Here is a 22534-nt window from a genome sequence, read left to right on the forward strand (position 1 = left end):
GAGCCTTATGGCGCTAGAGCCCAGAGCCAAGACAGTGGGTTCTATCTACATCTCTGGAACCTCCTTTCCCCTCCCTGTGCCTCAATTTCCCCTCTCTGGACGGGCGATGACAGAGGGCTATATCAGGGCTGTGTACTATTATTAGCCGCCCCCTCCTGCGTTGGTGGATCATTATGTTTTCCCGTCTAGGCAGCGGATGTGGGTCAACGTTTGAGGTTTCGTTGTTGATTTTTTTAAATTTCCTCTTCAAAACAGATCAGCTTCCTCCCTCCCTGCTGACGACAGATGCATGCGTGGGCTGCGGTGCCTCAGTGCTGCGACGGGACACCACGACTGATGGTCCCTCTCCAGAGCTAGACGGCGATCCGCTGGTCAGCCAGTGACCAGGGTCACGCTGGCACCCCCCAGCCCCGGTGAGTGACAGACCCCGCTGAGCAGCCAAAATCCCTTGCTCTGGGCACCTGTTCTAAGAGCATGCTGGGCAAGCGCTCCGCAGGACAGGGTTTGCAGGTGCGCCAGCAAAGAGGGGTCACGGCCAGAGAGGAAAAGGGTGAGGATGGGGGGTGAAAGAGGGACCCAGAGGGATGGTGTTGGAGGGGCTGTATGGTGGGCAGGACAGTGTACATGAAACAAAGGGAAATTACCCTCTTGAGGCTTTCTTTCAGAGGGTGAGATGGGGAGTGGAGACAGGTGGGGAAGTAGAAGGGATGGCAGGAGGAAGAGTTAAGAGTGGGGATGGCAGGGGATGGGGGGCAGGGGAGTAGGGAAGGGGGGTGGGGAAGGCAGGCTCAGGGCTGGGAGTGGGGGGCAAGGCAGGTGGTGGGGAGGATGGGGGCAGGCAGTAGGGGCCAGGGTGGGGGGCAGGGTTGGGAATGGGGAGGGCAGAGGGTGGTGGTCAGGGCAGGGGGTGGGGGAAGGGTTAGGGTGGAGAAGGCAGAGACAAGCAGTAGGGGGCAGGGTGAGGAGTGAGGGGTGGTGCGGGCAGGGAGCAGGGCAGTGGGAGGGGTCAGGGTGGGGAGGGCAGGGGGAGGGGCAGGAAGCAGGGGCAGGGTGGGCGGCAGGGTTGGGAGTGGGGAGGGAAGGGGGTAGGGACAGGGTGGGGAGGGCAGGGGCAGGCTGTAGGGGCAGGGTGGGGGGCAGGGAGGCCAGAGGGAATCACCCAAGTAGAGCTGGCATATCCATGCTGAAGCATTTGTGGCCCTTTGCTTCTCTCTCGGGAGGGTCTGTGGCTCCTGTCTCCCAGCCTGTTGTGGGAGACTTGGGGGCAGGTCGGCCCCGGTCTGTTTCGTTGTTGGGTGGGGCTGCAGCTTCCAGTGGGGCTGCAGCTGCCATTGTGGCGCTGGGGTGGGGGGCTGGCTTGTGTACTGCTTGTGCCCTTCCCCACGGCGCCATGGGCCCTCAGACTCGCAGCTTCCCAGCGTGCTCCTCATTGCCCAGGAGCCAGGGCTGGGGCGGCCTCGTCCCATGGACTCCGTAGCATGTGGCAGCATGGGGTCTGGCCCAGCCATGGCAGTGCCTGGGAGGGGGCAGGATATTCCCAATGACCCCTGTGGCTTTGGTACCGTGCCCCGGGAGCCCTACGCTGCAACAGAGCAAAGTCAGCACAAGGGCAGCCTGGCGGGCGGCAGCGTCCCTGCAGTGGCTCGTGGCTCGTGCCTCGGCTAGTTCTGCCTGCAGGGGCCAAAAGTTTGACTCTGTGTCAGGGAGGGGCCAGGGTCTGCTTCGGGTCCTTTTCTTTTCTTTAAGATTTCCATTTTGGAGGGAGAGGGCAGGGTGAGGGATGGGTGGGGGGGATCAGTGACAGGTTTTAAGGGATAGAAGTTGGGGGTCTGTGTCAGTGTTTAGGGGATAGAAGGGGGGTGAGTGCTGGGGCCTGGGGAATGAAGGGGTCAGGATCGGGGTCTGGGGGGAGAAGGGGACTCAATGTTGGGGTCTGGGAATTGAAGGGGGGTCAGGGTCTGGGGGGAGAAGGAGGCTCAGTGCTGGGGTCTAGGGATAGAAGGGGGCTCAGGGTCTGGGGGAAAGGGGGGTTAGTGTCTGGGTTTGGGGGATAGAAACGGGGCTCAGTGCTGGGGTCTGAGGATTGAAGGGAGGTCAGGGTCTGCGGGGAGAAGGCGGTCCAGTGCTGGGGTTTGCAGGTAAGTGGGGTCAGTGTATGGCTGTCATTCTCATGGTAGAGAGGCTTTCTCAAAGAGGAAGGTCTTGCGATGTTTCTTGGTGGTGGTCAGACACTGGATTCTCCTGATCTCTGGGAGTGCATCCCACAGCCAGACCCCCTCTGACTGGGAATGCGGGGTCCCCAGCTCTCCTGCACTCCTCCTGGACTCTGTGATCTGCACGGTCCCAGGGGAGCGCAGCTGTTGTGGTGGGTCACAGATCGAAATTCGATCTCTGGTGTAGCTGGGGCTCGACCTGTTAGCTGCTGTGCTGATTTGGACCAAAGCTTTAAACCAGCACAGGGAGCTGGAGCCAGTGGAGGGAGCTGAGCACAGGCCTGGTATGCTCCCAGGGGCCTGAGCCATGGAGAAGGCGGGCAGCCACATGCTTAGGGTGACCATATTTTCCTAAAGGGAAAATGGGACCCCCGCATGCGGCCAGCCTGAGCCCTCCCTGCCTCCCGCCCACAGAGGGCTGGTCTGAGGTCCTCTCTCCCCACCCCTGGAACCAGCCTGATGCCCCCCTCTCTCCCCTGTGCGCGAGGCAGCCCGGGCCCCCAGCTGCCCGCCCGTGCACGGGCAGCCCAAGGCCTGCCTCTCTTCTCCCCACAAGCAAGGAGGCCCGAGCCCCCTGCCATCCACGGGGCCCAATCCGCTCTCCTAAGCCCTCCCTCCCATGCGGAGCTGGCATTGCTGCTGCCTCCCCCCCAAGTTCCTCTGCGCCCCGCTAGGGGTCGCATCCCCCTTTTTTGCCCAAACTGGGCATTTGTCCCATTTGCTCTTCCCAACAGACGATCACACAAATGCCCAGTTTTTCCAAAAAAGTCAGGACGACTGGGACAGGGCTTAAAAAAGGGACCGTCCCGGCCAAAACAGTCACCCTACTCCTGCTGCACCAGCTGGAGCCTGAACATCAATCAGCCTCAGATCCAGTGAGTTAGGGTAACCTAGCCCGGAGGTAGGGTAACCCAGAGCCAGAGAGGAGAGGCAGAGTTTCACAGCAAGCTGGAGGTGAAAGGCAGCATTATATTGAGAGCAGCTGCGGGTCCAGGCTCAGCAAGGGGTCACACAGCACCCTAAGGCTCTGACCGCTGGGGGCTGGAGTCTTGGATGGAAGGTGGCGACAGCTTGGCCAGTTATTCAAAGCGTTTCCCCTTCCCGAACGACACCATTAGGACAAAGAAAAGGAGGACTTGTGGCACCTTAGAGACTAACCAATTTATTTGAGCATAAGCTTTCGTGAGCTACTGCTCACTTCATCGGATGCATACTGTGGAAAGTGTAGAAGATCTTTTTATATACACACAAAGCATGAAAAAATACCTCCTCCCACCCCACTCTCCTGCTGGTAATAGCTTATCTAAAGTGATCACTCTCCTTACAATGTGTATGATAATCAAGTTGGGCCATTTCCAGTACAAATCCAGGTTTTCTCACCCCCCCCCCCACACACACACAAACCCACTCTCCTGCTGGTAATAGCTTATCTAAAGTGACCACTCTCCTTACAATGTGTATGATAATCAAGGTGGGCCATTTCCAGCACAAATCCAGGGTTTAACAAGAACGTCTGGGGGGGGGGGTAGGAAAAAACAAGGGGAAATAGGTTACCTTGGAGAGTGGGGTGGGAGGAGGTATTTTTTCATGCTTTATGTGTATATAAAAAGATCTTCTACATTTTCCACAGTATGCATCCGATGAAGTGAGCTGTAGCTCACGAAAGCTTATGCTCAAATAAATTGGTTAGTCTCTAAGGTGCCATAAGTACTCCTTTTTGCGAATACAGACTAACACGGCTATTACTCTGAAACCATTAGGACAGACTCCCAAGGGAAGGGCTGAAGTCTCCCTCTCTTGGTCTCTTCCAATGTGGACTGTAGCCTTTCTCTAGAAGAGGCGTTAGGCAAACCCAAGTTAGTGGGCTCAGCAGCACAGAGGGACTGGGTGACATTCTCTGCCCTGAGCTATCTAGGAGTCAGACTAGAGGGTCTAATGGCCCCTTCGGTGGATCTATGAATAATTTCCCAGTGGCTCCTGGAGACTCTCCTTGGTGCTGCTCTGAGCAGCGGGTGTTTGTGATCTACTGGCTGAGCTGGGCGACTGGCACCTCCTCAGTCATGTGACAAGTCTTCTCCACAAGATGGCCACACAGGCACTTCAGCCCCAGACACTCCCCTGAAGAGAAGATCAATTTGCAGGAGGATTCACAGCACTTTCCCATGTGGCCAATATTTGCACAGACACAATCCCGCTTGCAAGGGGGTTTAGGAAACGCATGCGGGTTTGTGCACCACCCGGGAGTGCACAGGGAGGCTGGAGAAGATGGCAGTGGAAGTGGAGATGGGGTAGTGATAGGGAGAACTCTAGAAGAGTTCCTTATTCAGTGTTAGAAGAAATCAGACATTTCTGAAGTGCTTCCCTGCAGTCACATGCCACAGCCTGTTGCTGCCTGTGGTGACCTCAAGCTCTTCAGCATCAACCCAATCGTGGTGGGTGGAGGGGGTCTCCAAACACCGCTATCTTGCTTGTCCCTCAGGCAGACCCCCCTCCAGATCTCACTGTGGCGGGAGCCATGAGAGCTAAACCCAAATCCTGGCATTGGAAGTGATGGTGCAGGGCACGCTGGGGCCCAAGCGCTGCCCTGAGCGGCCCCTTGGCTGTGATTGGGACATGGCCACACATTCAGTGGGGTGGGGTGGGGGCACTGGCCCTGATGGTACAGTGAACTCTGTCTCTCTGACTGACTGGCCCTGGTAATTCTCCCATGTGGACCATGGACGTACGGGGGGGTTGCTGCTTCCAGTTTGTCGGTGAATGTCTCTCCGCGCACGGCTTGCTCCGCCGCAGGGCTGAGATCTGTTTGCCCTCAGCAGGGGGACGGTGAAGAGAGCTCCCCCTCTGGCTCCTGGCCGGGTGCCTCACACCAGCCTAGCAGAGAAGGCAACTCAGGGAACTGGGTTGAGACCCTCCCAGCTTGTCTTACATAGGCCCTGAGCCACTCTCAGACGCTCATGACTCCTGGTCTGGGCCAGCACAAGACGGATGGCCTGGAAGGGGAGGCCATGGGCCCCAGGGCTGTTGTTCACGTGATTTAGCTATGCGGCGTCTATGATATCCTCACGGCTGCAGGGAGTGGGCGGTGGTTTCGGTAGATGCTGGTGATGCAGGAATCCCTGAGCTAAGCTGATGGAGGGTGAGTCGCTCGCCTCCCTTGCCTGGACACCTGGTGCCTGCCCAGCTGTCATGCTGCAGGAGTTTCCATCTGCAGGAGGGGGCCGCAATTTTCCACTCAGTGGTTGGGTGGGATTATCACAGGTCACACCCCCCTCTGCCCTTGTGTATATGTGTGGGGAGGACATGTGGTAGCCACTGTGGGTAGGACATAAAAACATAAGAACGGCCATACTGGGTAGGACCAATGGTCCATCTAGCCCAGTATCCTGTCTTCTGACAGTGGCTGGTGCCAGATGCTTCAGAAGGAATAAAAGAATAGGGCAATTATCTCAGAGGTTTAAGGCTACCCAGAGCATGAGTAGCACCCCTGACCATCTTGGCTAACAGCCATTGATGGATCTATCCTCCATGACCGTATCGCTTTCTTTTTTGAACCCAGTTATACTGTTGGCCTTCAGAACATCCCCTGGCAATGAGTTCCACAGGTTGACTGTATGTTGTGTGGAGAAATATTTCCTTATGTTTGTTTTAAATTTGCTGATTAGTAATTTCATTGGGTGACCCTGGTTATCATGCTATGTGAAGAGGTAAATAACACTTTCCTAGTCACTTTCTCCATGCCATTCGTGATCTTATAGACCTCTGTCACATCCTCCCGTACTTGTGTCTTTTCTGAGTTGAACAGTCCCAGACTTTTTAATTTCTCCTCATACGGAAGCTGTTCCAGACCCCTAATCATTTTTGATGCCCTCCTCAGGACCTTTTCCATGTCTAATATAGCTTTTTAAAGATGGGATGAGCAGAACTGCACACACTATTCAAGATGTGGGGGTACCATGGATTTATATGGTGGCATTATGATATTTACTGTCTTATTATCTGTCCCTTTCCTAATACTTCCTAACATTCTGTTCACTTTGTTGGCTGCCACTGCACATTAAGTGGATGTTTTCAGAGAAGCATCCACAATGACTCCAAGATCTCTTTCTTGAGTGGCAACAGCCAATTTAGACCCATCATTTTATATGTATCGTTGGGATTATGTTTTCCAATGTTCATTACTTTGCATTTATCAACATTGAATTTGATCTGCCATTTTGCTGCCCAGTCACCCAGTTTAGCGAGATCCCCTTGTAGCTCTTCCCAGTAAGCTTTGGACAGTTTTGTATCATCTGCAAATTTTGCCACTTCACCATTTACCCCTTTTCCCAGATCATTGATGAGTGTGTTGAACAGCACGGGTCCCACTACAGATCCCTGGGGGACACCACTATTTACCTCTCTCCAGTCTGAAAACTGACCATTTATTCTTCATTTGTCCTGGAGCTGGATCCGCTTGCTGCAGCCAGCCTGGGCCCTGCTTTCCTGTGCAGCACCCAGGACTCTGAGCTGCATTGCGCAGAGGAGCGGTGGCCTGTGCTTTGCCTACCAGGCCACAGTGCTGCTGCTGGCCAGGCTGGGGTGCTGCCTGCCAGTACCCCAGCTATCTGGCTGCACAGCAGAACCGCATGCCTGGGCAGGCCCCAATGTCCTGGAATTTCTGTCAGATCCTAACAGATCATTCCCCTTCACAGGGGTATGTTCTGCATGGCGGGTCGCTGGCTGGAAAACCAGCCAGGGCGAGGACAGCCTGTGGCAGCGGAGGGATGAGGGGTAGGGAGTGTACCCTCTGCATGGAACGGTGCCCCGTTCTGTGTGGACTCCCTGTGGAGCAGCACACGGGGGCAGGGTGCTGGGCAGGGGGGTGGAGCAGGGAGGGGCTGAGGGTTCACACCTTCCCTTTTTCTACCCTGGACTGGGCACAATATAGGCTGTAATAGCACCTCTGGGATCTCTGCAGCCTGGGGTGGCACCTCCCCAATGTCCAGCCCAACTACCCGGGTTGGGCCATGGCAATAGAATGTGACCCTCAGATTGCTCAGTGCTCCAGCTCCAGGGTCCCCACACACAGGCTCTGTCAATGCCCCTCAGTCCTGACCCACAGCCCTGCTATCTCAGCGTAGGGTTCCCCCGCCTTAGCTCTGTTGGTGAGAGTGGGAGCTGGAGCTGCCAGCAGGACCATTGCTGATGGAACTGCTCGGAGCCTATGTGCTGGGCTGGGGGGTCAGTGATGGGAATCTGGTCATTGTTGCTGGGAAGAGCTCAGGGAAGGGAAGGTTCCTCAGTGTTTCCTCGCCAGCCAGACTCTCGGTTCTTCACTTGTCCCGGAGCTGGATCCGCTCACTGCAGACAGCCTGGGCCCTGCTCTCTTGTGCAGCACCCAGGACTCTGATCTGCATTGCCCCAGACAATGTGGTTTGTGCTGCCAGGCCACGGTGCCTGACAGTAACCCCAGCAATCTGGCTGCACAGCAGAACTGCATGCCAGGGCCCCAATTTCCTGGAATTTCTGACATGTCAAAATCAGGGCTCATCCCACCCACCCGCTCACAGATGGCATAAGCTGGGGGTGAGGGGGAAGGAGCCCACAGAGCCCATGAAGAAATGAACAAAAGCTTAAAAAAAGATCCCCTGGCAAACGTGCCTCACCTGAGTGAAAGCCAAGTTGCCCTGTCTTCACTGCTAGGTGTCCTGTGCTGGCTAATTCGAGTTCAGAACATGTCCCTCTTCCCATATAGACACACCCTGGGGATCATGCTGGGTGCTGGGAAGGGCAGCAATTCATACAATCATAGATTCCAAGGTCAGAAGGGCCCACTGTGATCATTGAGTCAGACTTCCTGTGTCACATAGGCCAGAGACCTGCCCCAAATAGAATAATTGAAAGTTCCTGTTTGAACTAGAGCATAAGATAAATCAGGTTGAAAGTTGCTAGTGAGGGAGAATCTACCATAGCCCTTGGTAAACTGTTCCAATGGTTAATTACTCTTATTCCCAGTCTGAATTTGTTTAGCTTCAACTTTCAGCACTGGATCATGTTAGAATCACAGAATCATAGAATCTCCGGGTTGGAAGGGACCTCAGGAGGTCATCTAGTCCAACCCCCTGCTCAAAGCAGAACCTAATCCCCAACTAAATCATCCCAGCCAGGGCTTTGTCAAGATGGGCCTTGAAAACGTCTAAGGATGGAGATTCCACCACCTCCCTAGGTAACCCATTCCAGTGCTTCACCACTCTCCTAGTGAAATAGTGTTTCTTAATATCCAACCTAGACCTCTCCCACGGCAACTTGAGACCATTGCTTCCTGTTTTGTCATCTGCCACTACTGAGAACAGCCGAGCTCCATCCTCTTTGGAATTCCCCTTCAGGTAATTGAAGGCTGCTATCAAATCCCCCCTCACTCTTCTCTTCTGCAGACTAAATAACCCCAGTTCCCTCAGCCTCTCCTTGTAAGTCAAGTGCCCCAGCCCCCTAATCATTTTAATTGCCCTCCGCTGGACTCGCTCCAATTTGTCCACATCCTTTCTGCAGTGTGGGGAACAAAACTGGACACAGTACTCCAGGTGTGACCTCACCAGTGCCGAATAGAGGGGAATAATCACTTCCCTCAATCTGCTGGCAATGATCCTACTAATACAGCCCAATATGCCGTTATCCTTCTTGGCAACAAGGGCACATAGCTGACTTATATCCAGCTTCTCGTCCACTGTAATCCGCAGGTCCTTTTCTACAGAACTGCTGCTTAGCCAGTCGGTCCCCAGCCTGTAGCAGTGCATGGGATTCTTCCGTCCTAAGTGCTCTGCATTTGTCTTTGTTGAACCTCATCAGACTCTGCATTTGTCTTTGTTGAACCTCATCAGATTTCTTTTGGCCCAATCCTCCAATTTGTCTAGGTCACTCTGGACCCTAACCCTACCCTCCAGCGTATCTACCTCTCCACCCAGTTTAGTGTCATCTGCGAACTTGCTAAGAGTGCAATTCATCCCGTCATCCAGATCATTGATAAAGATGTTGAACAAAACTGGTCCCAGGACCGACCTCTGGGGCATGCCGCTTGATACCGGCTGCCAGCTAGACATTGAGCCGTTGATCACTACCTGTCGAGCCCGACAATCTAGCCAGCTTTCTATCCACCTTATAGACCTTTCCACCCTATAGACCTTTATCCACCTTAAAGGTCTATCCACCTTATAGACCTTTCATTGCTAGATAGAAGAGCCCATTCGGAAATATTTGTTCCCCATTTAGGTACTTACAGACTCTGAACAACTCACTCTTAACTTTCTCCGTTCTGGGCACTAGGAATGGGAGTGGTTCCAGGTGCTGGGAACGGGAGTGGTTCTGGGCACTGGGCAATGGGAGAGGTTCCAAGTGCTGGGAATGGGAGCGGTTCCAGGTACTGGGAACCGGAGCGGTTCCGGGTTTTGGGAATGGGAGAGGTTCCGGGTTTTGGGAATGGGAGAGGTTCCAGGTGCTGAGTGTGACCGGTTCTCCCTGGGGTGCCACTTGGAACTGGGGTACCACTGAGCCCTCCTGACCCACCAGCCTGGGCTCCCTTTACACTGTACTGCCGTGACAGGTCCTCAAGCCCCCTCCAGCACACATACAGGTAGGGACACACTCAGCTGCAGGTACACACAGATGCTGAGATCAGCTTGGCGTGGGAAGGCTCAGCTAAGGAACTGCCCAGTCACTCAAGTGCACACCCCGCTTTGAAGGGTAAACCCAAAGTTATACCATCTTGCGCTGCACAGGGAACTGTACAGCGTAAGCTCATAAAATTCGCCCCCTCCCTCAGTGTGGAGAGGGATATACACAGCTTTCTGCCCCAAGTAATGACTTGCACACACACTGGTTTTAGACAAAGCAAAAATGAATTTATTAACTACAAAAGATAGATTTTAAGCAATTATAAGGGATAGCCCTGTGACGATGTGACTCAGCAGGGAGGGGGGAGTGTTGACCTGGGAATGTGCCCTGGGGATGGGAGACCTGAGAGCCTGTCACCTGAGCCAGGAGGGGGCGGGGGAGGTGACACCTCTGCCCAGGAATGTGAACAGAGGCTGCAGCAGGGAACCTGCTGGGTGGGTTTAGTTTTTCAGTTTGGGGCTGGGTGGAGGAACACAGGGAACCCCAGGGCTGGGGTCTAAGCTCCCTGCTCCCCCAGAAGGACGTGATTGAGGGGTCCTGGTTGTACCCACAAGCTCTGTTTGGGACTGTTCCTGTTGTCCAATAAACCTTCTGTTTTACTGGCTGGCTGAGAGTCTCAGTGGATCCCAGGAAGAGGGGTGCAGGGCCTGGACTCCCCCACACTCCGTGACAACTGGTGGCAGCGGTGGGATATACTGCACCCCGTGAACGGCGCTTCCTGCAGTAAGTGACTGGGGAGCAGTAAAACGAAGGGGAATTGACGGGGACCAGGCGTGCTGAAGATTCAGAGAGAGACGGTTTCGGGGGGCGGTTAACCCCTGGGAATGTGTGACCAGAGAGAAAGACTTTTGCAGTAACAGGGTCCCCCAGGGGATTGCAGCGAGCGGTCCCAGGGGCGGAGGAGTCTGCAGCTCGACCCTGGCAAAGAGTCGGTGACCTCAAGAAGGACGGGCACACGAGGGGCTTTTCCTGGAAACCGTGGGAAGCTGCCCAGCCTGCGAGTGGCCAGCAGGGAGATGTACGCTAAACGCCTGAAGAGCGACCTGGTGGAGCTGTGCAGGCAGAGGGGGCTGCGCATCGGGAGGTCCACCAAGGAACAGCTGATTGCCCAGCTGGAGGAGAGGGATCGCTTGGATGACCCGATCCCTGTCCCTGAGGGAAGCTGCCCGGGGGACGCAGCGTGGGCCCTGGGGCCTGACCGGGCTGGGAGGGGTCAGACTGCTGCTGAGGACATCCCGAGACCCTTCCTACCTATGTCCGGGGGAGGGGTTGGGGGAAGCCCAGCGAATACCGAGGGCACCCTGACCCCGGCACCCAGCAGGGGATCCTCCCGGCGGAGCTCCCCATCCCTGGAGCGGAGGCGGCTGGAATGGGAGAGGGAGATGAAAATGAGGGAGCTGGAGGATCATGAAAAACAACGTCAACATGAGGAGAAACAACGTCAACATGAGCAGGAGGAGAAGGAGAAACAACGTCAACATGAGCAGGAGGAGAAGGAGAAACAACGTCAACATGAGCAGGAGGAGAAGGAGAGGGAGCGTCAGGAGAAGGAGAAACAAAGACAGCATGAACTGGAGCTGGCCAGGCTGAGGAGCAGTGGGGCCCCGGCTGCGGTGAGTGCGGGGGGACCCAAGACGGCAAGGAACTTTGATAAGTGCTTCCTGGCTCAGAGGAAGGAGGGGGAGGACATGGATAGCTTCCTGACGGCCTTTGAGAATGCCTGTGAGCTGCACAGGGTTGACCCTGCAGACAGGCTCCAGTTTCTCACCCCCTTACTGGACCCCAAAGCCGTGGAGGTGTACAGCCGAATGACAGGGGCGGAGGCAGGGGACTATGAACTGTTCAAGCAGGCCCTGCTCCGTGAGTTTGGGTTGACCCCCGAGATGTACCGGAGAAGGTTCCGGAGTCAGCGTAAAACGCCTGAGGTCACCTACCTACAACTGGCCAACCGGATGCAGGGGTATGCCCGCAAGTGGACAGCTGGGGCCCGAGCTAAAGAGGACCTGCTGGACCTAATCGTACTGGAGCAACTGTATGATCAGTGCCCGTCCGACCTGAGGCTGTGGCTGGTGGACAAAAAGCTCGAGAACCCCCAGCACGCAGGGCAGCTGGCCGACGAGTTTGTGAACAGTCGGTCAGGGGGTAGCCGGGAGGAGCCCCAAAAGAACAGGCCCCCCCCGATGCAGAGAGAGAGTCACCAGGGGGCCTCCCAGCGGGGAAATAGGGAGAACCCCCTCCCAAGGGGAACGCCTGGCGTCGGGCCCCTCCGACCTGCTCGAGGGGACCAACGTGACCTGAGCTGCTATCACTGTGGCCAGAGAGGCCACGTACGGTCCCAGTGCCCCGGGCTCAGGGACAGACTGAGCAGACCCAACCTACCCAGGGTTAACTGGGTAGGGACCCAGCTGGACGAGGGGCAGACGACCCAGGAAAGGGGGCCTACCAGTTTACCACCTGCCCCGGAGGGAAGAGTACCCCAGGCCAGCTCCACCAGATGGCTGGAGGCTCTGGACTCAGGGTGCTCAGTTTACAGGGTGGGCGCGGGGCTGTCCCTCCGGAGAGAGTGCCTTGTTCCCCTGGAGGTGGATGGGAGGAAGGTCAATGGATACTGGGATACGGGCGCGGAGGTGACGCTGGCCCGGCCCGAGGTGGTGGCCCCAGATCGGGTGGTGCCCAACACCTATCTGACCCTGACAGGGGTGGGCGGGACCCCATTTAAGGTGCCCGTGGCAAGGGTACACCTGAAATGGGGGGCCAAGGAGGGCCCCAAGGATGTGGGGGTACACCACCATTTGCCCACTGAAGTTTTGATGGGGGGAGACCTAGAGGACTGGCCAAGCAAGCCCCAGGCCGCCCTGGTTGTGACGCGTAGCCAGAGCCGGCGAGGGGCACTGCGCCCTGACCTCGGGGAGGGTATCACACCGGAGGCGCAGGACCCTACCCTGGTGGGGAGGGAGGGCCGAGGGGCACGGCTTAGAGAGGCGGAGGCCTTAGACCTGGCCAGCGAGAGGGAACCGGGCCCCGTCCCTGCCCCAGCTGCTGAGTTCCAGGCCGAGTTGAGGAAAGATCCCTCCTTGCGGAAGCTCAGGGACCTGGCCGACCTCAGGGTGGTACGGACCATGAGGAGAGGCTGCCAGGAGAGGTTCCTGTGGGAGAAGGGGTTCCTGTACCGAGAATGGGCTCCCACAAGGGAAGTGGAGTCCTGTGGGATCAGGAGGCAGCTGGTGGTCCCCCAGAAGTATCGCCGCAAGCTCCTGTACCTGGCCCATGACATCCCCCTCGCAGGGCACCAGGGAATCCGGCGCACCCGGCAGAGGTTGCTACAGAACTTTTACTGGCCCGGGGTCTTTACCACGGTCCGGCAGTATTGCCGATCCTGTGACCCCTGTCAGAGGGTGGGGAAGGCCCGGGACAAGGGGAAAGCGGCTTTGAGACCTTTGCCCATCATAGAGGAGCCTTTCCAGAAGGTGGCCATGGACATCGTGGGGCCTCTCAGCAAGACGACCCGGTCGGGGAAGAAATACATTCTGGTGGTGGTAGATTTTGCCACCCGCTACCCCGAGGCAGTGCCCTTAGCTTCCATTGAAGCAGACACCGTGGCCGATGCGCTCCTGACCATTTTCAGCCGAGTGGGGTTCCCCAAGGAAGTCTTAACAGACCAAGGCTCCAACTTCATGTCGGCCCTGCTCCGGTGCTTGTGGGAGAAATGTGGGGTCCGGCACGACTGGGCCTCAGCGTATCACCCCCAGTCCAATGGGCTGGTGGAGAGGTTTAACGGGACGCTAAAGATGATGCTGAGAACCTTTATGAATCAGCACCCGCAGGACTGGGACAAGTACTTACCTCACCTGCTGTTCGCGTACAGGGAGGTGCCCCAGGAGTCTACCGGATTTTCGCCTTTCGAACTGTTATATGGCAGGAGGGTGAGGGGCCCCCTGGACCTGATGAGAGACGAGTGGGAGGGGAAGGCCACTCCCGATGGAGAGTCAGTGGTGGAGTATGTCCTGATCTTCCGAGAGAGACTGGCTGAACTCATGGGCCTGGCCAGGGAGAATCTGGCCAGAGCCCAGAGGAAGCAGAAGGTCTGGTATGACCGCACGGCACGGGCCCGTGCCTACGCCACCGGGGATCAGGTGATGGTTCTCATCCCAGTGAGAAAGAACAAACTACAGGCCGCCTGGGAGGGCCCTTTCAAGGTCGTCAAGCAGCTCAATGAGGTAAACTATGTGGTGGAGCTGTCAAACCGGGCGCACCACCGCCGGGTGTACCATGTGAATATGATGAAGCCATATTATGCCAGGGGGAATGTGGTGTTGGCCGTGTGTGGACAGTGGGAAGAGCAGGGAGATGACCCTTTAGTAGATCTATTCCCTGGGACCAGAGCTGGTTTCCCCCTGGAAACAATTCCCCTCTCGGATCAGCTAACCCCTGCCCAGCAAGCTGAGGTCAGGGAGGTGCTGCATCCGTACCGACAGCTGTTTTCCAACCAGCCTGGACGCACTAATCTGACTGTCCACCGGGTGCAGACAGGGTCACACCCGCCGATAAGATGCTCCCCCTTCCGAGTCACAGGGAAAACTGCTCAGGACCTGGAAAGAGAGGTCCGGGACATGCTGGCTTTGGGGGTGATCCAGCCATCTGCCAGCCCTTGGGCCTCGCCGGTGGTGCTGGTCCCCAAAAAGGACGGGTCGGTCCGGTTCTGTGTGGACTATCGGAAGCTCAATGCCATCACTGTATCTGATGCCTACCCCATGCCCAGGCCGGACGAGCTCCTAGACAAGCTGGGAGGAGCTCGGTACCTCACCACCATGGACCTTACAAAGGGCTACTGGCAAGTGCCGCTGGATGCAGATGCCCGACTGAAATCGGCCTTTATCACCCCTCTGGGGCTCTATGAGTTCCTGACCCTGCCTTTCGGCCTCAAGGGAGCGCCGGCCACCTTCCAGCGCCTAGTGGACCAGCTCCTGAGGGGGATGGAGAGTTTTGCCGTGGCGTATATTGATGACATCTGTGTCTTTAGCCAGACCTGGGAGGACCACGTGTCCCAGGTTAGACAAGTGCTGGACCGACTCCAGGGGGCTGGGCTGACTGTAAAAGCGGAGAAGTGCAAGGTGGGGATGGCGGAAGTATCTTACCTGGGCCATCGGGTGGGGAGCGGCCGCCTAAAGCCGGAACCAGCCAAGGTGGAGGTGATCAGAGACTGGCCCGCTCCCCACACCAAAAAGCAGGTCCAAGCCTTTATTGGGATGGCAGGATACTACCGAAGATTTGTGCCCCACTTTAGCGCCATCGCCACCCCCATCACGGAGCTATGCAAGAAGGGGAAGCCAGACAAGGTGGTCTGGACCGAACAGTGCCAGGTGGCTTTCCGGGCGCTGAAGAAGGCTCTGGTCAGTGGCCCAGTTCTGGCAAACCCAGACTTTGACAAGCCCTTTGTGGTGTTCACCGACGCCTCAGACACGGGACTGGGGGCGGTCTTAATGCAGGAGGATGAAAAGGGGGAGAGACACCCCATCGTGTACCTGAGCAAGAAGTTGCTACCCCGGGAGCAACACTACGCGGCCATCGAGAAGGAGTGCCTGGCCATGGTGTGGGCCCTCAAGAAACTAGAGCCCTATCTCTTCGGGCGACACTTCACTGTCTACACCGACCACTCTCCCCTGACCTGGCTGCACCAGATGAAAGGAGCCAACGCCAAGCTCCTGAGATGGAGCCTGCTCCTGCAGGATTACGACATGGACGTGGTCCACGTGAAGGGAAGTGCCAACCTGATAGCGGATGCGCTGTCCCGGAGAGGGGGCCCCGAACTTCCCCAGGTCACTGGTCAGCGTGACCCCGCTCAGTTCAGTCTCGAAGGGGGGAGAGATGTGACGATGTGACTCAGCAGGGAGGGGGGAGTGTTGACCTGGGAATGTGCCCTGGGGATGGGAGACCTGAGAGCCTGTCACCTGAGCCAGGAGGGGGAGGGGGAGGTGACACCTCTGCCCAGGAATGTGAACAGAGGCTGCAGCAGGGAACCTGCTGGGTGGGTTTAGTTTTTCAGTTTGGGGCTGGGTGGAGGAACACAGGGAACCCCAGGGCTGGGGTCTAAGCTCCCTGCTCCCCCAGAAGGACGTGATTGAGGGGTCCTGGTTGTACCCACAAGCTCTGTTTGGGACTGTTCCTGTTGTCCAATAAACCTTCTGTTTTACTGGCTGGCTGAGAGTCTCAGTGGATCCCAGGAAGAGGGGTGCAGGGCCTGGACTCCCCCACACTCCGTGACAAGCCCACAGATCAAAGCAGATCACCTAGCAAATAAAGCAAAAATGCAATCTAAGCTTAATATACTAAAGAAATTGGATATGAATACCAAATTCTCACCCTAATTGTTAGTTTAGGCAGTTTGCAGAGATTCTTGAGGGAAAGCTGCACCTGCTTGCATCTTAAACCCCCAGGTATTTCTTTCACAGGCTAGAAATTCCTCTAGCCTGGGTTCAGCCCTTCTCCCCCAGTTCAGTCCCTGTTCCTCAGATGTTTCCAAGAGTCTCCTTTGGGCAGGAAGTCCATGAAGAACCACGATGATGTCACTCTGCTGCCTTAAATAGCTTTTGCATATGGCGGGAACCTTTCATCTCCAACTTTAGTTCCCATGCCTTTCAGTGGAAAAACACTGGTATTCTATGATGGAATCCAGTACCAGGCAACTTGGTCACATGTCTCTGTAGGGCCATAGCAGCCATGTGTCAGAGGCTGTTTGTAGCATCCTCGGGAAGGCTCCCTGGTGGAAGAGTAGCATCTTCTAAAGACCTATTGTTCTTCCTAATGGTCCTTCCCAGCCAGCCATCTAGGCTCGTTGCATTCTGCCTAGTGAGCATTTCCAAGGTGTACACACATTTGTAATAGATACATACACAATAGTCCTAACTTCAGATACCAAAATGATACATGCATACAAAAAGGGTAATCATATTCGGTAAATCATAACCTTTCCAATGATATCTTACATGACCCATCTTGCATAAAATACATCATAGTTATGCCATAATCATATCATAATAATATTACTATGAAGAATATGGGGCGTAATGCCACACTGGGAATGGGAGAGATTCCAGGAGCTGGGACTGGGAGTGGTTGCAGGCACTGGGAATGGGAGAGATTCTGGGTGCTGGGAACGGGAGACGTTCCGGGCGCTCGGAACGGGAGAGGTTCTGGGAGCTGGGAACAGGAGCAGTTGCAGGGGCTGGGAATGGGAAAGGTTCCAGGTGCTGGGGAATGGGAGAGGTTCTGGGAGTTCAGAACGGGAGCAGTTCTGGGTGCTGGGGAACAGGAGAGATTCTGGGAGCTGGGACTGGGAGCGGTTGCGGGCACTGGGAACAGGAAAGGTTCTGGGAACTGGGAACAGGAGCGGTTGCGGGTGCTAGGAATGGGAGAGATTCTGGGCACTGGGAACGGGAGAGATTCCAGGCACTGGGAACAGGAGCAGTTGCAGGCGCTGGGAATGGGAAAGATTCCGGGTGCTGGGGAATGGGAGAGATTCTGGGCACTGGGAATGGAAGCAGTTCTGGGTGCTGGGAATGGGAGCAGTTCTGGGCTCTGGGAAGGGGAGAGGTTCTGGGCCCTGGGAGCCCGTGGGAGGCATTGCTCCCCTGGTGAGCTGCAGAAGGCGACCCCCGGCTGTGCCCTGTCAGCAGAGACCACAGGAGGTGTGGCTCAGCTCAGACGTGGATGCAGTGACTGACTGTTGGTTTCTCTCAGGGTCTTGGCTCTGCCCAGAAAGTCCTGTGGCCCTGCGAGCCATGGAGGCTGCATCAGTGCTGAGCCCCTCATCCTGGGAGAAGCGCAGAGCGTGGGTCCGGCAGAGCCGGTGCTGGCGTACCACTGTGCTGGAGGAGGAGGCAGCGGTGGCCGTGCGGGATGTGTCCGGGCTGCAGCCACCACATCTAGACGATGTCTTCTTCGAAGGTGGGAGAGCAGCTGGGGAAGTGGGCAGGGGTGGGGTGAGTGTTGGGGGGGGGGGGGGGAATGGGTTCTTCCTTTAACTCCTGTGCTGTGCTTCCCAAGGGGCCGGTGTGCACGGCGGGACTGTGTCCGCTCTTGTTCACTCTGAGCACTGGGCAGAACAACACCTGCCCCTCCCCTCCCCCTCCCCCCCATCCCCTTTTCAGAGCTGCAAAAACATCCCTGAAAAAGTTCCAGGAACTGGAAAAAATTTCCATCAAATGACCCTACAACTGACCCTGATGACCCCATTCTGGACCTTGGGCCCAGCCCTGTGGCTGCATCCCTGACCCTAACAGATCATTCCTGACGCCAAAGCCCCCAGTCCCAACCCCTGCCCCTGTTCCTGGGGCTGAGACCTCTCCTTGTAGAGTGGCCAGGGCCTTGACTGGACCTTCCCCCTTGGACCTGCACCCTCTGTCTACAGGAGGAAGAGGCTCAGTGCTCAGCCTGAGATGTGAAGCTCCCAGCCAGTGCAGGGCCCACTTCCCAGGAAAACCCACTGAGATCCCCAGGCTGGTGCACCCACCCTGCTCATCCCAATGAGCATGCTGTTCTGGGACTGGTCCTGGGGAGGTCATGGGGCTATTGGCACAGAGAGGTGCAAGTTGGGAGTGTGGGGCTGGGAAGGGGGAGGGGAAGGGTTCTCCCTGGTTTATCTGATGGACTTTTGTATTTCCAACAGGAAGCCCCTCCAGCAAGATTGAGACTTGGCTGCAGAATTGTGGGTGAGTCCAACTGCCCTCTGTGTGTAAGAGAGAGAGAGAGAGTGTGTGTGTGTGTGTGTGTATGTGTGTGATAGAATCATAGAACCATAGGGTTAGACGGGACCGCAAGGGTCAGCTAATCTAACTGCCTGCCAAGATTCAGGATTTGTTGTGTCTAAGCCATCCCAGGCACATGGCTGTCCCGCCTCCTTTTGAAAACCTCCAGTGAAGAAGCTTCCACAACCTCGCAGGGCAGTCTGTTCCATGGTCCTACTGTTATTACAGTTAGGACGTTTTTCCTGTGATTAAATCTATATCTGCCCTGCTGTAGTTTAAATCCATTGCCTCTTGTCCTGCCCTCTGTGGCAAGAAAGAACAACTTTGCTCCATCTTTTTTACGGCAATCTTTCAAGTATCTGAAGATTGCACTACCTGAAGGGGGGTTCCAAAGAGGATGAAGCTCAGCTGTTCTCAGTGGTGGCAGATGACAGAACAAGGAGCAATGGTCTCAAGTTGCAGTGGGAGTGGTCTAGATTGGATATTAGGAAACACTATTTCACTAGGGGGGTGGTGAAGCACTGGAATGGGTTACCTGGGGAGGTGGTGGAAACTCCATCCTTAGTGGTTTTTAAGGTCAGGCTTGACAAAGCCCTGGCTGGGATGATTTAGTTGAGGTTGGTACTGCTTTGAACAGGGAGTTGGACTAGATGACCTCCTGAGGGCTCTTCAAACCCTGATATTCTATGATTCTATGATTCCCCTCCTAATCATCTCTTTTCCAAATGAAACATATCCAGTAGCTTCAGCCTTTGCTCATATGGTTGGCATTCCACCCTTTGATCTTCTTTGTTGCTCCCCTCTGGATCTTTTCCAGTGTCTCTCCATTCATTTTATACAATGGTGACCAAAATTGGACACAGTACACCACATGAGGCTTCACCAGCGCCACGTAGAGGGGTACTATCACCTCCCGTGCCTTGCATGCTCTGCCTCTGTTAATGCAACCCAAAATTGCATTTGCTTTTTTTGCAACAGCAGCACATTGCTGAGTCATGTTGAGGTTGTGATCCACCACAACTCCCAGATCCTTCTCAGCAGTGCTGCTGCCAAGCCAGTTATCCCCCATTCCGTATTTGTGCATTTGGTTTTTCTTCCCTAAGTGTAGCACCTCACATTTGTCTTTGCTGAATTTCATTTCACTGTCTATAGCCCAGTTCTCCAATTTATCAAGATCTCTTTGAATTTTAGCTCTATCCTCTGAAGTGTTGGCACTCCCCCGCGCAGCTTTGTGTCATCTGCAAATTTGATCAGTGTGCTCTCTATACCAACATCCAGGTCATGGGCAATGCATAGCATAGGCTGGGGAAGGCTATGCCCCCCTCAAACAGCCTCACCTGACTCCTCCCATTTTCCGCCCCAAGGTCCCCTCCTGCTTGACACTAGTTGCCCGAGCCCAGGCAGGCTGCCTCCTCTTCTGGGAAGCCGGCTGGGTGGTGCTTGGGGTGGCTGGGGCTGCGCCACCTGGCACTCCAGGGTTGGGGGGGCGCACACCACCTGCCCACCCACCCAGCACTTGGGCAGCCCGGGACTGGGGGTGAGGGGCTGGCGGCTGCGGGGGAGGGAGCCTCTGGGCTTCGGTAGGGGAACGGGGGTGGGAGAGGCAGGATGGGATGGGGGCTAGCCTCCCAATACCTGTGGTTCGCCCACCACCCATGATCCAGGTTATTAATAAAGATTTTAAATAACACTAGACCCAGAACAGATCCCTGTGTAACCCCACTTGGGACCTCCTTCCAATCTGACATCATTCCATTAATAGCTTCTCTTTGTTTGTGGTTGTTTAACCAATTATGTATCCACCTAATGGTAGTTCCACCAAGCCCGTATTTCTCCAGCTTACTTATAAGAATTTCATGTGGGATTGTGTCAAAAGCCTTGCTAAAGTTCAGGTATATTATGTCCACCATATTCCCCCTATCCACCAAATCAGTTACCCTGACAAAGAAGGAAATCATGGTGGTTTGGCATGATTTGTTCTTGGTAAATCCATGCTGGCTGCTAGTGATCACCCCTTCATCCTTGCCCCCATCCCCACCCCCATCCAGCTCTCCCCTCACACCAATCCCCACCCCATACCACCATCCCATGATTTAGTTGGGGTTGATCCTGCTTTGAGCAGGGGGTTGGACTAGATGACCTCCTGAGGTCTCTTCCAATCCTGATATTCTATGATTCTATGATCCCTACTCCCATCTCAACCCTCCCCTCACCCCCATCCCGATCACCCTCACCGCATCATCATCCCCATCCCTGTCCCCTCCCACCCATCCCACCCCATCCCAGCCTGCCCCTCACACTCATCCCCAAACCCTCACATCTGTCCCCACCCATCCCAGTCTTCCCCACACCCCCATCCCCACATCCAACCCCATCCCCACCCCCTCACATCCATCCCATTCCAGCCCCTCCCCTCAAACCCATCTTGCCCCCTTCTCCACACCCATCCCAGCCCTCCCCTCGCATGCTTCCCCTCCCCACTCCCACCCTGTCCCTCCCCACACACCCGTTGTACATCACTCCCTTTTTTCATGGGGCTGGATGCCTTTTACTCTCTCTGGAGGCAGAGGAGGGTCAGCGAAATTATAGGGGTAAGAAGTTGCATTGGGGGCAGTAGGGAGAGACCCCCTCAGTCCGCAAGGGGCTCAGGGGACTGGGGAGACCGTGACACTTGAAATAACAATGACAACAATAGCTGCTAACGGGCTCTTCTCTCTGGCTCAGGGCATCCATGGAGGTCCTGCCTGAGGAGCCTGGCCTGCCTGCCCCCTATGGTAGGTTGCTCTCCCCTGTTCTTGGCCCCTTCCTGGTGTCAGGAGCTGGCACTCGGAGCTGGTTTGAGCTATGGAGCTGAGAGGGAATGGTCCTGTGGGACGGAACTGCAGGCCCAGCCAGGGTCGGGGGAGCAGGTCGCTGCATGTTACCAATCATGACCCTGTGCAGGGACCAGCCTGTGGTCGGCGAGCCCCACTCATCAGGGGGCAGGGGACAGTCCATGAACCGAGCTGCCCAGCCCTGGGTGCTCTGAGCACTCCCAGAACCAGGACCCCCTTTGCTCTCAGTGAGCGCCCTGCCCAGCCCGGGGCTTGCTGGCCCAGCTCCCAGGGATCTGCTCAGCCATTGCTCTCTTGCAGGATGCAGTAGTAACGGGACCAGCTTTGAGGATGACTTGACACTGGGAGCAGAAGGTACCAGCCGTGAGGGATGCCAGCTCCCAGACAGTTCCCCCGACAGCAGGGAGTGGGGCCAAAGTCACCCTTGGTTTGGGGCAGTTCACATTTGCTCTCACCAGTGTCAGCCACCATGGGGCTGCACAGCCCTGAACCCAGAAAGCATGTGATTTCCCTGCCACCTCCAGTGGGAGGAGACCAGACACTTGGGAAGAGCTGAGCCCGAATCCCCCATCTCGTGTAGGGGAGGGGGCTTGTGGGAGGGAGGATGGAGGGGGCTGAATGTGCTCAGATCCCTTTTCCCTCCCTCAGCAGGTTGATCCCCCATTGCCCCCGGTCCAGCACATCAGACCCAGCCACCCTGTACAGTGTCTGGTAAACACCCTGACCAGCCTGGGCCCCAGAAACCTTGGCAAGGGCAGCTGGTTCTGGGCCAAGGACACGGTGCTGACTCACTCTCCCCAGTGCCCCACGTGAGGCCTGCCCCTGGGTGCCCCAGGCAAGGGGAGCCACAAGGGGTGGGGGTGCTGGGGGTGCCAAGCTGGGATTCAGAGACACCCTGTGTTACTCACCGTTGCTTCTTCTCGCTCTTCCAGCTCTGTTGTTACCTGGGAATGACAAAGCCGCTGGCAGGTGAGAGACCTGAATCCCACCCCCATGCCCCCAGGGGACTCTGAGCTCAGGCTTCCCCCACCCCAGCCAGCCCTGAGCATAGGCCCTTGTGCCCTCACAGGGCCGTACAGGTCCCACACCAAGACTG

The 22534-nt window shown here is 56.1% G+C and overlaps 1 protein-coding gene across 2 annotated transcripts in view; it reads left to right on the forward strand.

The window, feature by feature from the left end:
* The first annotated feature begins 280 nt into the window (after positions 1 to 280).
* Positions 281 to 22534, forward strand: part of TESPA1 (thymocyte expressed, positive selection associated 1) — a 31293-nt gene continuing 9039 nt past the window's right edge. For both annotated transcript variants that reach the window (XM_073318679.2, XM_078849611.1), the window contains exons 1-6: positions 281 to 413; positions 17598 to 17804; positions 18526 to 18568; positions 21329 to 21378; positions 21739 to 21792; positions 22371 to 22407. In XM_073318679.2, the coding sequence (XP_073174780.1) occupies positions 17639 to 17804; positions 18526 to 18568; positions 21329 to 21378; positions 21739 to 21792; positions 22371 to 22407 (350 nt within the window). In that variant the 5' untranslated portion in view covers positions 281 to 413; positions 17598 to 17638. The remainder of the gene's footprint in view (positions 414 to 17597; positions 17805 to 18525; positions 18569 to 21328; positions 21379 to 21738; positions 21793 to 22370; positions 22408 to 22534) is intronic.

The sequence above is a fragment of the Lepidochelys kempii genome, chromosome 20, assembly GCF_965140285.1.
Source record: "Lepidochelys kempii isolate rLepKem1 chromosome 20, rLepKem1.hap1, whole genome shotgun sequence".
Taxonomy (NCBI): domain Eukaryota; kingdom Metazoa; phylum Chordata; order Testudines; family Cheloniidae; genus Lepidochelys; species Lepidochelys kempii.